We start from the raw sequence: 19,350 nt of genomic DNA, 5'->3' as shown, positions 1-19,350 counted from the left end.
TACTCACCAAAAAACTTCCAAAAGCAGAATTAAATATAGCAGCTGCCTGAAGAGAGAAAAAATAAATATCACCAATGGTAAAATAACTACAGTACAAGAATAAAATGTTATTCCCCCACCCAACAAGCTATTAGATTCTCCAAATAAACACATACACAGAGACCATTAGGCAGTTAGCCACTGCTTAAAATATTGCCAGTGGCCTGTAACTTATGAAGACTGATAGGTTCTAGTCTGTGCATTCATAAATAATGTGCTGAAACAGACAAAAGCAGGAGGAGAAGAAAATCCTTGCCGGTAAACTTATGAGGAATATCCACAAGAACTAGGAATATCACACAGAAGCTTAATCTCGCTGATTTTGTTTTAATTTGCCCAGAATGTTTTGGCACATTGACCTATTAAATATATATATTTTTATATATATATAATATTATATATTTATAATATATTTTTATATATATATATAATCTGATTTAACTAAAACACTGCATTTTTGCAGACTTTCAACAATTTTTAAAATGGAATATTAATTAGGTAAACAAGCTAATTGTTCATCATAATAAAGTATCATAGTAAAGTATTAACAGAAGTTTCTGTAGTTTGAACAACAAATTCCAAACAGGAATAACAACAACAAACAAAACACAAACAAACAAAAACAACCACCACAAACACCCCACATTTCTAAGGCCAAAATGTCTAATCATTACTTCTTACTCTTATGGTCTTATTAAATAGGAAAATAAACAATTTTGATAACGACTTTTGAAACCTTTGTGCTTACCTAAATATCCAGGAAATGTAAGGTAGTCGTATTATTTCTTAACATTAACTCAATAAATTCCAGAAAGTTAAAACTTGAGTCTTTAAAAGCTTCCCCCAATTACCAAGAAAGAACAGAAACTCTTGTATGGCCGCCAGTCTGATGATGAAAAGCCACACAGCAAAGGTAAGAGGCAAGGGAGGAGGGAAACCTACCATTTACATGAAGATTTAGAGCAGAGTCAAATTAATCACCCTGGACACTTTCAGTCACAGATTAATAACAAGTGGATGCTAGAGAGTTTAGCAAGTTTGAATAAAGTCCAAATTCAGGGTAGGAGCTGTAGCTGAACCTGCCTTCTGCTCCATAAGAGGATGCAATGAAAATGAATGGGTAATGAGATCCTTGGCTCTAGAGAGCTTAGCTTTCTTATTCAAGTTCATAATTAATTCAAAGCTTTGATAATTTCATTAGATTCCTCCTCTGCCGGCCCTATCAATAAAAGATGGCACTGGACTGCAGCTCCTCAGTGGCCCAAATACAAAAACAAATGCAGACTGGGAAACCTTTGCTGACTTGCCTACTAACAGGGACAATGGCATATGGCACTCCGTGTTGCGGAGGGAGCATCTGAATAGATACAGCTAAATAAAACATTATAGTTGACAGTTGTAAACTACAGTAACATATTTTAACACCTCTTCCTCATCAGCATTCCTTTTTTGAACATAAAAAAGAGGCACAAGTCCAAACAGCTTCTCTTGCCAGAGATCACAGCTGAAAGCAAGAGTATTACTTAAAATGGTTCTTCAACAAGTGTGAATTAAACCAAGATTTTCACCTTGTATTTGAAGCTGTACAACTCATACTTTTATGTGGCAAAAGAGAGACACATTACACCCACGCACACAACCCCACTGCACATGATCATTTCCAGTACAGGAGATCAGGAGTTGTCCTTACAGGTACCTTTTGTTAATATATCCTTCTTGCAGTTCCTATTATTGCTATGTTAAAAAAAACAACCTAGGTTTATGGGGTCTCTTTGGTATTTGTTGGCCCCATGCCATTCTTTTACACAGACTGATTGCATTTGATCACTTCGAGCAGACAAAGATGCAGAAAGCTGCCTTTTGTAACATCCTGCCTCCGACTCCATGAAGGTGAATCCAGACTTTTGTTTTTAAACACACTTCAGGACCTCTTATTTGCAGAACAGTCTTTGCTGTATAAAACTTTGTAAATCAGCTGTTAGATCTGAAAGATATAAGCATCTGGGCTCCACTTCTGCAGCAGAAGGCTGGGAGGAAACATAAGGGTCCCCACCTCCCCACACAGACTTTGTGTGCAGAGTGACAGCTACGTTTCCATCTACTGCAAAGAATTGTACTCCTCCTCCCCTTCAAGAAAGCTGGTCAAGTCCTCTCTATGGACCGAGGCCAAAAATAGTAGTCCTTCCCTCCCTAACACGCTCAACTTAACTCTATATCTCAAAAGCCTCCAGCCCTATCAGAAGCTGGATCAGGGCCCGACTCTGCTGAAGCGCATCTCCTGACACAAGAGAACCAACTCCGGCAGCCCTGAACCTTTTTGCCGCGCACTTCTACAACGCACAAAGAACAGAGCATTAGCTGGCAAGAACCGATGCACTCAGCAAGACCCTGCACATCTATCATTAGCCACACTACTGGCTGCCACTCCTGATCTGACAGTCATCTACAGACGCGATTATTACTTTTTTTTTTTTAAGCTTAAATTATGCTGGAATTCTACTGCCAGGAAAAATTCTGTACCCAGAAAGGTGCCAAAGAGACACCAGATGGTTCTGGTGGTATATATTTTGACCATAAACCAACTTCGTTACTTCCTTCCTTCCTGACTCACCAGAAGGATTTCTGCTTTATTATTCTCAAGCATTTAACAAGTACTAAGACCATCTTAGACACGTTATGCTTCAGGTATTTAGCCAGTCACATGCAAAAGTCGTAATTCACAACTGGTCCAGGGGTACATTAGTTTGCAATTTTTAACTCCCTTTCTCCAAAGTGTCAGGAATTGTCCATGGCAGAGGATTAAACACTCATTACAGTCAAAAAGAGGAAAAAAAAAAAAATCAGGAAGACCACAAATTAAGCTATATGTTGTCATTCAGATGATTCACCTCAGGGACTGAGGACTTACACACGCCAGCGACCACATTTGCAGTTTTCTTTATAAACCTTTTTTCCTGCAAAATAAACTTAGAAGTAATTTTTCTCACACCCACAAAAACGAGGTTTATATTTGTGGTTCTGGTTTAGCATTAAACAAACTGGTAGTAAACTAAATCAACTGCTCCAGTTTATAATTAAACACACCTAGTAGCATGACCCTGTAGAATTTAAACACTTTTGTGCTTCCAAGTCCCTTCTATCAAGAGGGATAATATTGCCTACATACCTCACAGGGTATTGTCAAAATTAATTCATTGCTTAAAAAGCACTCTGAGATCCTCAGAGGCACAGTACCAACAAACATTAGTGCTGACACATGATACAAATAGTCTCTTCGTTTTCTATTTGAAACATTTATTAGTCATTATTATTGTACAACTTTTTTTAGTGTTTGCTCCTTTTGTGCTATTACAGTTATCAGACTATCTGCAGTCAACTTAATTGAAGCAACACAACACGAAAACATTTAGATGTCCTTATAATATTCCAAGTTCAGATTTGCAGGTGTTTGCAAACCATACATTGCACTTACCATTAATGGGAGGGGAGAGTTCTCTCTAAAATAATGGTAAGATCCTTTCAAGAGGTAAATGCATTGCCATGTATCGAAGTGCAAGGTTAGACCGCGTTCTAAAGCGGCAGTGGTAATAACCAGACCACTTATTCAAACTTATATCAACTCGGAGACAACAAAGACTGAAAGTCACTGTCAGTACTCTTAACAGGACTAGTACTGAAGAGCATGTACATCTCCACTTGAGTTTGAAATAGTAAGCCTTAGTGCTGCTAAACAACAAATTCACTTAATATTAAACAGGTACAATTTCAGTCAACTCATTATGGCACTAAGCTTGAGGGAGTTCTCCTACTGGTCTGCATTACCAGGGAGGATCGGCTGGCCAGGAGCACTTTCAAGCGAGAAGGAACTAGCCCACCTCTGAAGGAAACCTACTTGGCAGTATTTGGCAGAAACTTTCTTCTTCCCATACCTGAGAATAGTGCAAACCTTCACCCCTTCATCTCCCACCTTATCCTGGAATATATATACAGAAAACACTGCTAAGATCTGTAACAGCGATAGCAACAAGATCCAAGACAATCCTCACAGCTACAAAAGTTATTAAAAAACAAACAAACAACAACAAACAGACAAAAGGAAAAAGCAAAGCCATAGCCAAGGGGCTGAGCAGTCCCCCACAGGTGGGTGTCCAAACACCACAGCAAGTACATGCAGCATTCAAGCACATGTGATTCAAGTGGCAAATCAAACAAGCATGCCAAGGTTTTGATAGAATTAAATACTGAATACGTTCTAAACTCTGTTCCATTTCCTTTTATTTTGGTATCAAACTACCCTGGAATTAATTAGACTCTATATCTTTCCCTAATAATGCAGCAGAACTACACTAAAGGAGAGGAAAAGATATACTGGCAACATTTGGAATGCCTGGGTCAAAAAAAAAAAGGCATTTTATCATTCTTGTCAAGATTCAAATGAAATGGCTGTGCACAGCTCAACCATAACTACAGTTTCTTTTTACTGCAGTGTCACAGGCAAACAACGCTGCCCATAGCTTTACATGTGGGCCATATAAAAAAAAAAAAGGCTTTTTCACTTTTAATTATATTTTTAAAAAAAATAAAAATAACTCATTTAAACATTCGAATCTTGAGTGTCATTTGGCAGCCTTTGAGTAACCTTCCCAACTGTGCTGCTCCGAAGCTTACACAGGAACTGTGCCTCCCAGGCACCCCAGAGAGGATGCAGAGCACGTGCCATGCACCACGACCTGCGTGGCCATGAGCCGTCCCCTCTTCGTGGAAAGGGCCAAGGCTGAAGATGCAAAGTAAGGAAACTAAAACGCCCCAAAGCATCTCAGTAGGAAGCAGTCTGGCCATTGTACGAAGCTACTCTGTGTAGGCCTGCAATTACCTGCAGCTAAAACCTTATTTTCAGACATACACTAGTGGGAAATACAGCTCAAGTACCAAACATAAGGTTAATATCCATGTTAACATGCATGGCACAATGCAGGAGAGCAAAAAACCTAGAAGTGTAGAAAAGATTTGGAGAAGGAAAGGTAAGAACTCCAGTGGTACTACTGCAGGATTACACAGAGAGCATGATGTGGTAGTATAACATATTATAGTGTCCGTGTTATTAATGAAAAACTTAATAGATCCATGCCTCCTATTTGTCAGAGAAGAAAAAAAAAAGGCTGAAGAAAGTAATGGAAATGGCTTGACCAAACAGGACAGAAAAGGAAATTTTATCTACCCAAAGAGATCAGTGTAGTTCGAGAAGGTGGAGGAAGAAGCCAGGACGTCAGAAGTAGCTTGAATGAGTCGGCAGAGTCCCTTTAAACAACTCCTTCCATCTCCTATTTAAAAATAAAATCTCATGTGAGTGTTACTGCAGCTCATGTCTTAACTGCTGTTTCCATTAATAAGATGTTACAGCTCTGTAGAAAGCTATTTGCCACAGCACTGTTACTGCAAACAGAATATAAATATACCTAATAAGGTTTAATCTGTGTTGCTGTTCATAAGTATTCATCTGAGCTCAGACGGGAAAAAAATATATATATTCAAGTTCCTGGTTTTGAGCACTAAATTGAATCAGGTGTCCTCTTCTCTTAAGAAAATTAAGTTGCTTTTGTGCAAGAGTGTTTTAATGAGAACAGAGCTTGCCGACATTGATAAATGGCAATGACACCAGAGAGAGCATGTAAGCAGGACAATATGTGCATGTTACAGTCTTACAGGCTATTTTTCACTGACTATCCTGAATGACTTCGCTGTTTCTTAAGGGGCCTATTAATCTCAAATTTAGTTATTACACAACGTTTATTTGAACATATATTCTGTGGATGATGACAGTTAATAAAGGAAATCTTTTACAAGCTGTATTTTTACATATTGTTCCAACTGCAGCTCCCAGTCACTCTGCTGTATTGATGGAATAACCTAGTTATGATGCAGCTTTAAAAAAGGCACATATATTCAGATTCTTTTCTAAGCATGTGGGGACTCTTAAATAACTGTTAAAATGCATATAAAATCCTGCTACAGCACAGCAAAAATAAAAGAGGTAGTGTTAACTGTTCGGCAAAATCTCTGGCTGCACAGTTGCCCACTCAAAGGCAAGGCACATGCCTTTTTAACACTCCAGCATAACCTTCGAGAAACAAATAGAGCCTGGCTTTGGCCCTGGAGGTGTATATACACTCCATATTGAATTCAATAGAAGCCATAGTATGCATCTTACACATGAGTTTGGCCCTAGGTGTTTATATACATGATAGGCAGTGGTATTTCATGGAGGGGAAGAAAAAAAAAAGAAAAAACCTGCAGGCACTGATAATAACTAAATTTTTCATCCAATCTTATAAAAATATGATCCAATGTTCGAAAAGCATCCTAAAAGTACTGAATTACTTGCATTTTTCAGTGGAGAAGTGGAACTGCACACATAATCTTATTCTCTTAAAAAAAAAAAAAAAGATGCACAATCCCCCCACCCCCAAAACAACCAACCAAATAACAAAAATGCCCACCAAGATATGGAGGGGATTATGTTTTTATCCACTGCCGTGTTTCCTGTGGTCCAACACATCTGTTCCCTGTGAAAAAGTTACCACCTCATCCCCAACCTGCCTTTAGAGCTGTGCTGACAATATGAAAACATTTCTTTATTTCAATAATGTTCAGTAACCATCAGTTTTAAGGAAACAATGTTGAAAGGGCTCTAGAATATGAAAAAAGAATAACCAACACTCTGCTTGCATTTTAGCAGGGGAATATCATCCAGAGAATGATGCCTCCCGAACACATCATTGAGCCAAGGCTATGAGGCTGTGCACACTACAGATCTGTTCTGCGCTGGCAGAGGTTGCCACCACCTGAATATGAGTTTGTGCTGCTTCAGCCAGGCTCAGTGCTCTGCCACAAGCAGCACACGGAAACGAGCTGGGGACTCTGCTGGCAGCAAATTATTGCCTGCTGCCTACTCCTAGCCAAGTTCTCTCTGTTGAAAACCAGCCTTTCACTCCCCCATTTTTGTAGTTCCTCATAACCATCACAGCCTGCTGGTAATAATATTTACAAATACAAAACCATCCATCAAAAGGGTGTCAGAAGGCAGGCCTTTTAGACTCACTTGTTTAGTGTATTTGCTGCTCCACTGAAGGATTTCTCCGTTCACCGATAGTTTCAGCGATACTGAGAGAACGAAAGAAAACTGTCCTGCTATTTCCTTACATCAACAAACGGTAACCTCTTCTTTGAACAACATGCAGGACTCAAGGGAGTGCTGGAGGGTCAGCCTGCTATTTATTGTACAGAGGCAATAGGAGATGAAGACTAAAAACCAGTACAGTACTTACACTAAAGAGAGAATAAAACCAGAGTGTGTTAACATTTGTTAACAATTCAAATAGCAAACACTGAGCATTCAAACTTTCAGAACATTTGTGTGTCAGTCTGCAAATTTCCATTGATACTTATCATCTATAGAGTAGCAACAGGAAATCCATGCTGAGCAAGGGTTGGAAACAAAGCAGAACGAACGTGAAAGCCTTCAGAATCAGCACGAGAAAGGACACGTGAACAAAGCCAGGAGGGCAGAACCTCTGTCATGAGCCAGAATGCCCATCTCCCAAATGAAAGGACCAAGACACGGTCTCCTCAGGTACAGACAAGATGCTTCATGAGACACGAAGTGCACACCACCTGACCAACACATGCTACCTGCTGTACAACGCTGAGCTGCTTTGTCCTGCAGTTTCGTTGCTTTATCCTAAATACCACAGACCCATCCGTATCAGATGCTTGCATGGCTGCATAGCATGCAAAACCAATATGCTACCCACACGACTTACCAGGAAAAAAGGCTTATCCAGGCTCTATACAGAAACATAAATGTAGCCAACAGAGCCCTTCTACAACCTCATGTCTATGCCCTCATGAGGTTAAGGAGAACAGAGATTTCTTCTTTCTAGCGACTGTGGCCTTTTGGCAACTAGAAGGGCTGTCAGCGGAGGCGGCCACCACAGCTCTCACTTCATCCTTGTGTCAGAGTCCTTTACCAGCCATACTCCAAGTCCAGCAGCACCCCTAAAGCTGTAGCTTAACCTTCTAAGTCTGCTGCCCTCTCACCAGCTGCAGCACAAACCACAAAACAGTACTCATAAGATAGAGTGCCTTCCAGCAGTGGGTCCTACACCACGCACCCCACTGGGGAAGCAACCTGAACATCTACAGTGGTTTTTTGGCTACCAATACGAATAAACAGAGGCAGGGTGTTTTTTTCTCCTGTACTTGAGAATTTTAACTGCAAATACTAGATTTACTGTCCAGCGCCAGTGTAAACATTCAAACAAGTGATTTAAAGCTGACAGCCTCATAACAACACATGCTTTCTCACACTGAACATATACGTGCCTAACTATCTGCAAACTCCTTGTTCTAGCATCTGACTTCCTCCTCCACAAACTTCACCAAGGCCTGTTGTGACAGTCATATAGCCAAACCTGCTGTATGAATTTTTGGCCAAATGGAAAGCCCATTTCCATAGTTCTCCTAGACATCAGGACACAAAATGTAACTTCTCCCTCCTACCCACGTACTGTGAAGTATGAGCATTAGCAGCCATACACCTGACATCTGAATGTGAACCAGGCTGTGCTACACAATTAGAGGGTAAAAAACATAGAACATAAGCAGTCACTGACACTTTGGTATGAAACCTACACAAACTTTTTTCACATCTTGTATTTGTTAGTGACTTGAGGCTTACTACCTTAGCAGTGAAGACACTAGCTCTTGTACCAGCAAAAATGGACTGCTGAACAATGATTTAATAAAGGAGGCTCAGCTAAACTATGGTATACGAGTAACTGCCAACTTGATCCTCTCTTCTGGTCAAACATTTCATAACTGTAAGTGACTTTCTCTAAAAAAAAAAAAAAATTACTGTAGAAGGTATCCTCAAAAGGATACAGAGCAATAACAACCTCCCAAACATACTTTTATTTAAGTTCACATTTTCTGAGATCTTAAGCTGTGATAAAAACACTTAAAGGTCTTGTCCCCTGATTCTCCTGGAGACACATCATCCATAACATGATTAGAGGTCTAGTTAAACAATGCATCCCACAACTCCAAAGAGTATTACTTCCCTGCTGAAGTGAAATGAAAGCACAAGGCCACTTTTTAAAAGGTGCCCTTTGCATTAACTGTAAGGCTGTGCCTGCACCAGCATCTTTCTATAAATATCCCACTGTCATATTGCTTTCTGGGCAGTTGGTAGCAGAACCAGACATTTCAACTGCAGCGCCATCCAAACCAGCCCAGAATAGCATTGTTATTAAAGTCCTCGTCACTACTGCCACTGGGAACAGCTTCACCATTACTCGTGCAATGCCAGGAGCCAGGAAATAAAGCATTAATCTAAAGGAGGTGCACTGTGTAAAGTGGCCCACTGCACAGATCCACGAACCTCCACCTCCGGAGCTTGTATCGGAATGTGTCACAGGTCACAGTTACAAGATGCAGAGATTTTCATCTCATCAACAAATGTCTGGTTATATCACAAAGAAATACAGCTTCTTTCTTTATTTAACCATAGCACAACGTTTGGCTTTCCTGCAAACCAGTACTGTATGGCACAGGAAATTCCCCTCTCATGAGGCCAGTCAAAGCTCTGCATGCTACAACATTGTGGCAGAAATGCAAAGGGATAGGAAAGAAAAGTAGTATACTATAAGGAAGAGACTAGCACTGTAACCACTACCTGCAGGTAAAAGAAACCATCTTTACGTGTGCAACAGCAGTCTTCTAAGCAGTGTTCAGACACCCCTGTAATTTAAATTCACAATTCACATAAGTCTAACTAGAAATAGTTATACACATACACACACACAGAAGGGAAAAAAGAGGGGAAAAGTGTGCAACTGTGCATCTTTAGAAGCTACTTATCTCAAAAATTTGTCCCAGGAGTTCGGCAGTGTATCAGTACTAACCGAAGCTCCAAATTTGCTTTCAGAGAAAAAAGCTAACTACATTATCGCTACTTACCACTACCTTCCTTTGGAAGCACACCCAAACCACCTTTCAATTCTAATCAGTGAGATGGCCCCATTTTCCATGGGACCTGCTATATCCTCTAACCCAAAGGACCAGGGCAGCTGGTCTTCCCTGAAGTTAAAGGATAAGCACTCAAGTCTCAGTCAAGTCTAGGTCACGGACCTGATTTCACAACTACCCGGCTAGCAGTAGCAGTACATCATGAACTACAAAAACACCAGATCTGTTCTTTGAAATTTTCATTCCTACATATATAATGTAGGAATTTTTATTTTATATATAATTTGTGTACATATAAATAAAAGATATGTAGTGACTCAGCTAAATTAAAGACATTTTTATTATTTCCTTGAAGTAATTTACTTTATTCTCTAATGGGACAAAATACTTTAAAAATGCTACTTCTCTGAAGAAAAGGTGAAAACATCTGAGTGTTTCATGTACAGAATCCCATTCACATTCTGCAGAGAGCAGAGGCTCACCAAGAGCTGTGCCAAGTGCTAGTCTAAGAAATGCACAAGCTTGTTTTACTGCAAGAGATCACAAACCTGCCATGTGCATTAACCATGCTCTTAGAGGCTGCATTCACTGAGCTTCTACACTCTCCATTTACACCCAGAGCTGGCTGAAAACTGGAATATCCACCATCAGGGAGATTCCAGTATTTGAACATTTGCTTTAATCCCAAGTTCTCTTCCCTAGAATCACAACTTCCCATACAGTATTTGGAGAAAAAGAAAAAAGAAAATAAACACCAAAACAACTTAACCATTTCATCTTGGTATTTTGCTGCTTCCTGCTGAATTGCTCAGGCACCTAACAGAAGATGGCCTCTACCCCTATTAGTCTCTGCACAAAGCTTTTCAGCTGGTCCACATCTCCCAGGGTGCAGCACTGTTACCAAATTCTTATGAGGCACTGAGAAGGTAAAGCCAGGCAGATCAGCTTATCAAGAGAAATGAAGGCATGAAGCACCTAAATTACAGTGAAAAACGTGGAAGACTTCAACCTTGTTTGCAAAGCTGCAAGATTCACCCAGGTTAATCTGACCTGAAACAAAATATTTACATACAGATTTTCCTGAAAGAAAGTGGAAACACTTCTAAACAGTCTGAATTGCACACACACAAGAGAAGGGGAAAAAAAAAAGTCCCCAACTATTTCCTACTAAACATGGTTTGTAGCCCAAATTCTGTATTTCTAAAGCAGTTACTAAATAATGAATTGCATGTACAATGTAAAAGAAAAACAAAAACACAATCATGGAAAAGAAATCTAACTGGAAAACAGTTTATAATGTGTCTTTTTTCTAGTATTTTGTGCTTAAAACTATATTCTCACCTTACTAAGAAACTGTAGAGACGAGGCCAATACATTTTGAATTGCCCACAGGGAACTCCAAGGAGAACTCAATAAAAGAAGTAATCAATAATTTTGTGTTCAGTGCAAAGGCTCCAGGAGAACACAGGCACTGCTACAACCTATTCTGCGACAGTCGCTCATCACAGGCACTGAATAAGGCAAAAGGCATGGAACCGAAATTGTGTTGTTACACCATTTAAGCCCAGAACATAACATTAGCTACCCAGGTAGACCTAATAAGTTTGCAGAAGCAATCTAGATTCAGAATGTTCTCCACCTTAGAGCACTTAAGTAATGTAAGATGCTCTATGATACATAAATGGACAGTGTTGTGCGAACAGTACAGCCAGGTCAGAAGTGGAAGAACTGCTCACTTTTCTGTACTGCAGGAGATCCTGGTTCCAAGACAGGCATACCGCCTTACCAGCAATGCACAATGTCACCACATGTGAACACAAAACTGAGGAACAAAATTAGGATGCACAAACAAGCATAAGCAGCAGAAAAAGTCACCTTGTACTCCACAAGCAATTCAAAATTACATCTTACACAAACACCAAAGACTAACTAAAGATAAGCACTTAACAACTTGGTATCTGGCGTGATAATTGCTTTTCATAAATACAGCTCTCACTTTAAAAAGTTTCATTTAGGTTACTGTTTCTTTGAGCTGTCTGTGATAAGCACATTTTGGGTGAAACAGACAAATAAGGATGTTAGAAATCATGTCTGGCTAGTATTTTGAGTGATGTTTTGCCACTAATAGAAGCCTGATAAAAGGTAGAGAAAGCCTCTGCATACCAGTGATACCATCAAAGGGGGAAGCAAAAAAGCTGTTTACAAAACATTCTCTTCTCTGCTACATACATTCATTCTAAACCTGAGTTGCTGTTTAGTCAAGTCTATTGTAAAAAAATGTCAGAAAAACATCACAATATAGTCACCAGCCAGTCGATTTAAAGTTCAATTTGCTCTAACACCACAACAAATATATTTCTATAATCTGTGTATCTCCTCCTCCTGTGGAAGTATCAACAAAATTCAGAGTGATATACTTATCTATAATATATAAAAGAATCATATCAGTGCTATAAGCCATAGTGTAGCTATATAGCAGCAGAGCATGAAACAGTAATCAAAGTCCTGAAAAATACACCATTGTCAGCATTGTACACTGGTACCAGTGTATTATAGCACCTTGGCTTAACATAAATCAACCTAAGTGCCTGCTTTGGTAAGCACTTCGCACTCAGTGTACATCAGCACTGGGGGGGGAGGTAATGCACAGAGAAACAAATCAGAAAATGGGACTTGTAAATAACAATTCAATTAGCGGATTTATATTACTGGTTTCCTAACAAACTCCATACCCACACCTAGAGAGAGCCCCTCCTGCGGCCTCCCCCCCTGCCGTCTGCGCAGGGCCGCTCTTTTTGCTGCCAAGCCCTTTGCCCTTTCAATCGCCGTGTGTAACTGTGCTGCCAGAGCCGAGCCGCCCCTCGCAGCAGTGGGCAACGGGGCTGCGGCGTTACTCTATGGGCCCAGCCCTCGGGCGGGCTGCAGCCGGGCCCCCACAAGAGCCTCAGCCCAGGCCTGAGCATCAGGGTGGGGAAAGAGGTGGTGGGTGGGGGGCTGCCGCTGTATGGTGGGGCACAGCCACAGCTTCGTGCCCCGATCCCTCTGAGGACCAGGGGCAGCGTGCTGCCATGCTGGGAGCTCACCTGTGTGCCTGATGCTGCCAAGTCCCTTGCATACAGGGAAGGTGTAAATCCATTGCGCCGCGTGTTTCAGTGCTGTCCTGTCCCATGCCATTGTACTTACAACATGTGTGCTGCTTAAACAGAGCAGACCTCGGGTACTTACTTAGCTGATTAGCTTTTCTTAATTTCTTCTTCATTTCTTCTTAATTAGAAGAAAAATAAACACACACACCAGTAAAAGATACTACTTAGTTCACGTTGTAGGAGATGATCTCAAAGAATACAAGGAAAAAAGACCTTGGCTCTAAAACAACTTCTAATTTTGTTTAAAAACACACGTGCCCTAATTCCCCATAATGACAGAAGACACAACAGAAATGTAACACAGTCTTATTAAAATCATGTTTTGCAGACTGTGCAGACCCAGATTTACTTGATCACTTGTGAAGCAAAATTTCCCTAACCTCATTAATTTTCATTTATCTAGCCCTCTCGAAGAAGGAGGTAATCAGAAGCAAATTTGTATTTTAATTGTTTCATTGTTATATTATCAGTGCAAAGAAGTCTAATAGATAGTAATTCATGTCACAATACTCTGTCAAAGAAAGACCGTATAAAATGATACTAACAACGTAATTTAAATATTTTAGAAAGCAGACACTATAGAAGTTCTGCCTGCTACTACTCCTCTACTCCACAACGGTAATAAAAACTACACGTCAACAACAAAAAAAAAATGTTGCTTTACAAGCAGCTCATTTTCAGAGCACGGCCGTCCACGCCTGTCAGCACAGTCACAGCACCTTGTTAGCAGCAGCACCGCTCTGAACCGGGGAGAGGAGTGCTCAAAACCAGCCCTCTGCATTGAATTCATTCTTGGGCACAAGGGTCATGGACAAAACACCAGGATAAGCCAGGGGGCTGCAAAGTATGTTAATATAGTCAAGGGGTTTTTCTTATACAGCCACCAGCTCGTACACCTACTATGACTTGATTTAGACTTTTAGGGTCTGCAATTTAGAGAAAAAGCTTTCTCAACTATCTCATGATCCTTCAAACCCTCTCCTTTGCCTCACAAACCAACTGCCATCATGTTGGCGATGTCAGAGTGAACATCATCCAAGTCAATTGGAACACTGACTACAGGCTTTCTCTTTCAACATCGCTAGATATACATGACTTTGGTTAGCTGTAAACCAGGAAAAGGAATGATCAATTTTTAATTACAAGAGATTAGAAGAAAAATCCCTTCCTAACACTCCGTTTTCTTGAGGTTTATTCTAATTAACTTTCTCCTTTCTCCAAGCTATAGGTCAAAACCTCCACAAACTGAAGTAAAGGTAAGTTGCACAAGACATGCCAGAAAACCAGAAATTCAACAGCAGGAGTTGTCTAGCAAGAATCTAAGCATAATCAAGTCCTCGAGAACCTTCTGCTGTTCATGGTAAATGTTTTGTGCTTACAGATGCATTGCCACCAACCACAACAGAAAGCTGTAGTGTTATTTCCATTCCTCATTTTTCACTTGCTGTGAATGGAACATGTAAATGGAAATACATTTGTGAATGGAAATACAGATTTTCCATTGATTTCATGGTCTGTACAGATCAGGCTTGTGTCTCAATGAATTTAGTAGGAGATTTTTGTAGCTGGTTTTACACAGCCCAGGGTCAGAATGTTGCAATAGCTGAGATATAATAAAAGGAAAACTGTGACCTAAGCTTCTAACAGAGGATGTGCTCAGGCTATGATGGGGTGTTTACAACAGTGAATACTCCTGAAATTACTAAATATAAAAGTTGCTGCATGGAGGAAAATGTATACATATTTTCTAAAACATAATTCCTATGTCAACATCCCTATAAAGACCATATTTCCTTCCAGCGACAAACTATTGGGTCCACACTGATGATGTATTTTAGTTTCCTTCACAATTTACACTTGTATTCACTCACAATTTTCTTCTTTCCATTTGCAAGACTCACTCACTGAGTTCTTGGTACAGTCCCTGCTCTTCAATAACACTGTTCTATGGTTATATTCTTACATACCCGAGAGGATGACATCAATGCAATAGACAGATGTTTTCTTCCGTATATAACTGCCAGCAGAACAAATACCTCCCTGGCCCCCAACTGCTCATCAACTGTTCTCACAGATTTGTAGGGGGCAGACTATTTCATTCCTATGTTTTTCCTTTCTGAAAGTTATTTCAGATTCATAAAGATTCTTCTGTAATGGAAGTGCTCAGAAGCAAGCAGTATTCAGAATACAGTGTAACACCTTAACTATACACAAATTTACTGAGCTTATATAGGGCATTTACACCTATTCCTCAGTCTACTCATGCATCTGAATTGCTCTAAAGCCTGTTTTTTTTTCTCAAGTCCAGCTTTGGACTTGAAAAAAGAAAGAGGGAGATAGTAGTGCTTCTAATTCTCTCCCTTCCCTCACATCTCTGAGAAGCACAATACCTGTTCTCTATCCTACCAAGATTTTAATGAGGCTCAAAATATTAATAAGATGATCAACTACACCTGCTGACAGCCATAGGGCTTGAAGGGCTAAATATACCTGCATCACTAGAAAATGTTGCTCTGCCATTTCTTTAGGCACCAGATTTTTATTTAGTTAGTTATTTTTAAACACTGCTTTGGGTGTAGAGCAATACTGATAAGGTATGCAACTGAGCAGGAGCAGGGGGTCAACAAATCAGCAGTTGTGGCCATGTTGGAAGAGAGACAGACATACCTGTCCCAAAGGTAAAAATGTAAAAACTCAATGCACTTCCAGTCAAGTCAGCTTTTTGGGGGGTTCTTGCTTGAGTAGCATGTTTTGAAGAGAAACTGTTAAGACTGAAACAAGTAAGTAAATTCAGTCTTTTAAATCACTCCAGGGATCTTCTCACTAATCACTCAAAAATCTGTTAAACATATGTAACAAGGGTAATAAATTGCAAACACATATTTAGTATGACTAGAAATTCACACCCTCCCACTCAAACACATACACACAGTATTTACCACACATGAACATTACACTAGAGACAGTGAAATTGTAGCAGTCATAACACAGACAATAGGTCATATCTGATAACTACAGTTTATTATTCTAAAACTAAGAAAAATTGTTCTAACTCTACAATTCTACAATGACAAGCAATGTTTTCACTTAGCAGAATAGCCATTCCACTCATAACCTTGATATTTTCATCTGGAGAATAAAAAAAAAAAACAACACAGAAAGCTGACATCAGATTTTTTTTTCTCTCTCCAAGAGCCACCCACCCTAAAAGCATTACAAGAATTCAAATACTTACAATCTTAGTCGTTATTTTAGACTACATAACAGAAACATGTTGATCACTAAACAATATTATTCAGCATTTCATTAGAAATATCGATATGGCAAAAAGCGGTGATGTGCAGACATCCTGCCTCTGGGAGTAGATCTGAATTCATTTTAGATTAGGAGGCAATGATCTAACCCACTATCCTGACAAGTTAACTATCCTAACTGACACAATCCTGCATAGGAATAACACCAGCCCTGAGAATGGCACACTAAACAAAAAGAACTCATGCTAACTTCTGCTATTTACAAATGACAATGAGGATCTGAATGAGTTACACAAATCTGCTACTTTGACAGTACTGCAATTTTTTGTTTAGTTTTTAAATTAACAGCTACTTACGTAACGGTACCAAAAAGAGCAAATAGTTATTACAGGCAGGACTGCACTGGCAAGAAAATTTAACCAACAAAAGGGTTAATTAGGGATACAAATTTTCTCAGACTGTTAATAATGGGAACAACACATAGTATGTGCCCATAAGTAATTCTCAGGTACCTTTGATCTTCGGCCCCAAGTGATTGCTGTTGCCTACCATACCCTGGCCTCTGGGACTCTCTCAGAACCAGACATCTGGCTACTTTGTTGTTTTAGACTAATCTCTTCCCAGGAGAGCTCAAGAAATGACACCAGGCAAGGAGGGTCCTGGCAAGGGAAAAAACATTACAGTATCAGCAGATTTTTGAGTGGACTAGAGTATCAAAATTGTCTTCGAATTTCTATGGGGATCCTGTGGCTTCTCTGCTCGCCAGCTCAGCTTTCACACAGAACACACATGATCCCGTTTTAAGGAGCCGCTAATCTCTTTGGAGAAGCTAATGAACGATAATCCAGGAGAGAACACGTGGCAAGGGCAAACAGACAGAAAAAAGCAAGGAATAGGTGGATTTAATAAAGATTTTATTGAAAGGTCAACACACTGCATGACGAAATAATGTTTTCAAAGCCCTACAAAAATAACTTCAACATCCAAACACTCTTTTTGACTAATTCCCTGTCTTCGATTTTAACTGCCAGCAACGTTATCATTAAAGTATGACCCTCTGACAAGTGCAGCAGTATCAGCCTAGTGCTGGACTGGCTGCTCTGGGCTTAGAAAAAGCACACTTCACAAAGCACTAAGCCCACAGGCGTAAAATGGGCTACTAACGTGAAGGAAGGAAGGTTTAATATTAAGGCTAGAAGCTTCCACCATTTCTGTCACCTGAGGCTAACTGGGTTTTGCCCCAAACTCTAGTCTGTTAGGTTCCCATCCTTCCCAAACCAGAGGTGTCATCAGATGTGGTGCTCTGGGCAGCTGGACAAGAACCGCTGTAGGCTTCGAGCTGAGCATGCGGCCCTGCAGAAGAAGACCCTTCTCCTACACCTATACTTCAACGTCCTGGGTGGTCCTAGGCAAGGGAAAGAACCAAGACCTAGAAGAAAATAAAAATCTCACACATCTTTCTCTGAGGACGGTAAGCATGCCCATAACATGAACATCATCCCAGACACATACTTCTGAGCAGCATCATTTTTAAAACCTAGGGGTGGCACATAACAGCAGTAATAAGAGATCACTTCTTGACTCAAAACCACCACCACACCTTTTCTTCCCTTCCCTCAGCAAAGGCAAGTTAAAAGGGGCACTAACAAAATGCAGAATCTAATCCTCTCCCAAGATATCATACAGGCCTGTATGATCTAACTTAGCCTCATTTCAAGGTACTTTCAAAGCATTCAGAACAGAGCTTTGCCCAAAACTCTGAATACTCTGTCATATTGCATCAGCTCCCAAAGTAAACAAATCCTTGCCAAAAACTTACGTGAGTATTACAGACAGAAGCAGTTTGAAAAACGTGTGCTGAACTGAGGACCAGGCTGTTACAGAGCACCCTACTTTACTTTTATCTTCTTATTTCTTACAACACAGATACCCTGCTTCTTACCATCTACAGCATTCCTCTGTGGGAAAAGTGGTGCTAAAAAGTTGCTCTCATGTATTTTAGCAGTTTCTTAATGCACTCTAATATTTGAATCAAGAAGAAAAGAACTTGTGCTTCTAGTTACACTATGAGGACAGTTAAAAAAAAAAACTTCTGTGCAGTTCAGCATACTTGTGAGATGTGCAAAAAGATGCTTTTTTTTTTTCCTGAATATGACTGAATTAAATGCTCCCAATTCTCCAAATTGTCCCTGCTTCCTCTCACCAAGCAGGTACATTGTTCAAATGAACATGGATTTGTCCAAACAAATTTTACAATACCAGTAACACCAGGACAACACAAACTGTTTTGTATGCTGTCTATATAAAATATTTGCTCAACAGATGTTTCTCTTAAAAGCTTTGCTGTGTCAGCCTGTTACAGTTTAGTTGATGCCTTCTATGACTGCTGTAGCTTGCAAGTAGCTATGCAGCTTTACACAACAGAAACAAGTCAGAAAAACTCATAAAATATTCCACAATACTACATTAAAAACTTATACTGTATTTACTAGTACATCATCTATTGCAGAACAATCCAAACTACAGTGTAATAAGAAAAGCATTTGAGGTAAAACAGGTCAAATTTACATGTTTAAAAAATAGCATGTGACTACATCAGTGAAGATTGCACCAGTATAAGTAACAAAAAAAAATGAAAATAAGTACAATGTGGACTTTTAATTTTGGTATTTTATGCCTTGTAAACAATTATAAACCTGCTGTCTTCGCTTGCCACAGAACCCTTAATGGTGCATCCTTCACACTTACCTTCCCTACTCCTTTTAAAACAACAACAAACAATATTCCACACATGAATATATAAGATCACTTCACTAAATATACAGAAGATAAATGGTTAGTCAATTAAGCAAGCGAGCCCCTTACTAATCGTACATATTAAAGAC

The 19,350-nt window shown here is 39.8% G+C and overlaps 1 protein-coding gene across 20 annotated transcripts in view; it reads right to left on the bottom strand.

The window, feature by feature from the left end:
- Window positions 1-19,350, bottom strand: part of SLC10A7 (solute carrier family 10 member 7) — a 151,915-nt gene that overhangs the window by 102,792 nt on the left and 29,773 nt on the right. For 14 of the 20 annotated variants that reach the window (XM_080588688.1, XM_080588687.1, XM_080588685.1 and 11 more), the window contains one exon: window positions 8-46. The exons of 2 other annotated variants lie outside the window; for them this stretch is intronic. Coding sequence is in view for 11 of the 18 variants with exons in the window: in XM_080588699.1 (XP_080444825.1) it covers window positions 8-46 (39 nt within the window). In the remaining 7 variants the exon portion in view is untranslated. 4 more of the 20 variants (XM_080588691.1, XM_080588682.1, XM_080588692.1 and 1 more) reach the window with 3 other exon arrangements.

The sequence above is a fragment of the Anser brachyrhynchus genome, assembly GCF_964034855.1.
Source record: "Anser brachyrhynchus genome assembly, chromosome: 4".
Classification (NCBI taxonomy): domain Eukaryota; kingdom Metazoa; phylum Chordata; class Aves; order Anseriformes; family Anatidae; genus Anser; species Anser brachyrhynchus.
This window is presented reverse-complemented; position numbering and strand designations above follow the sequence as displayed.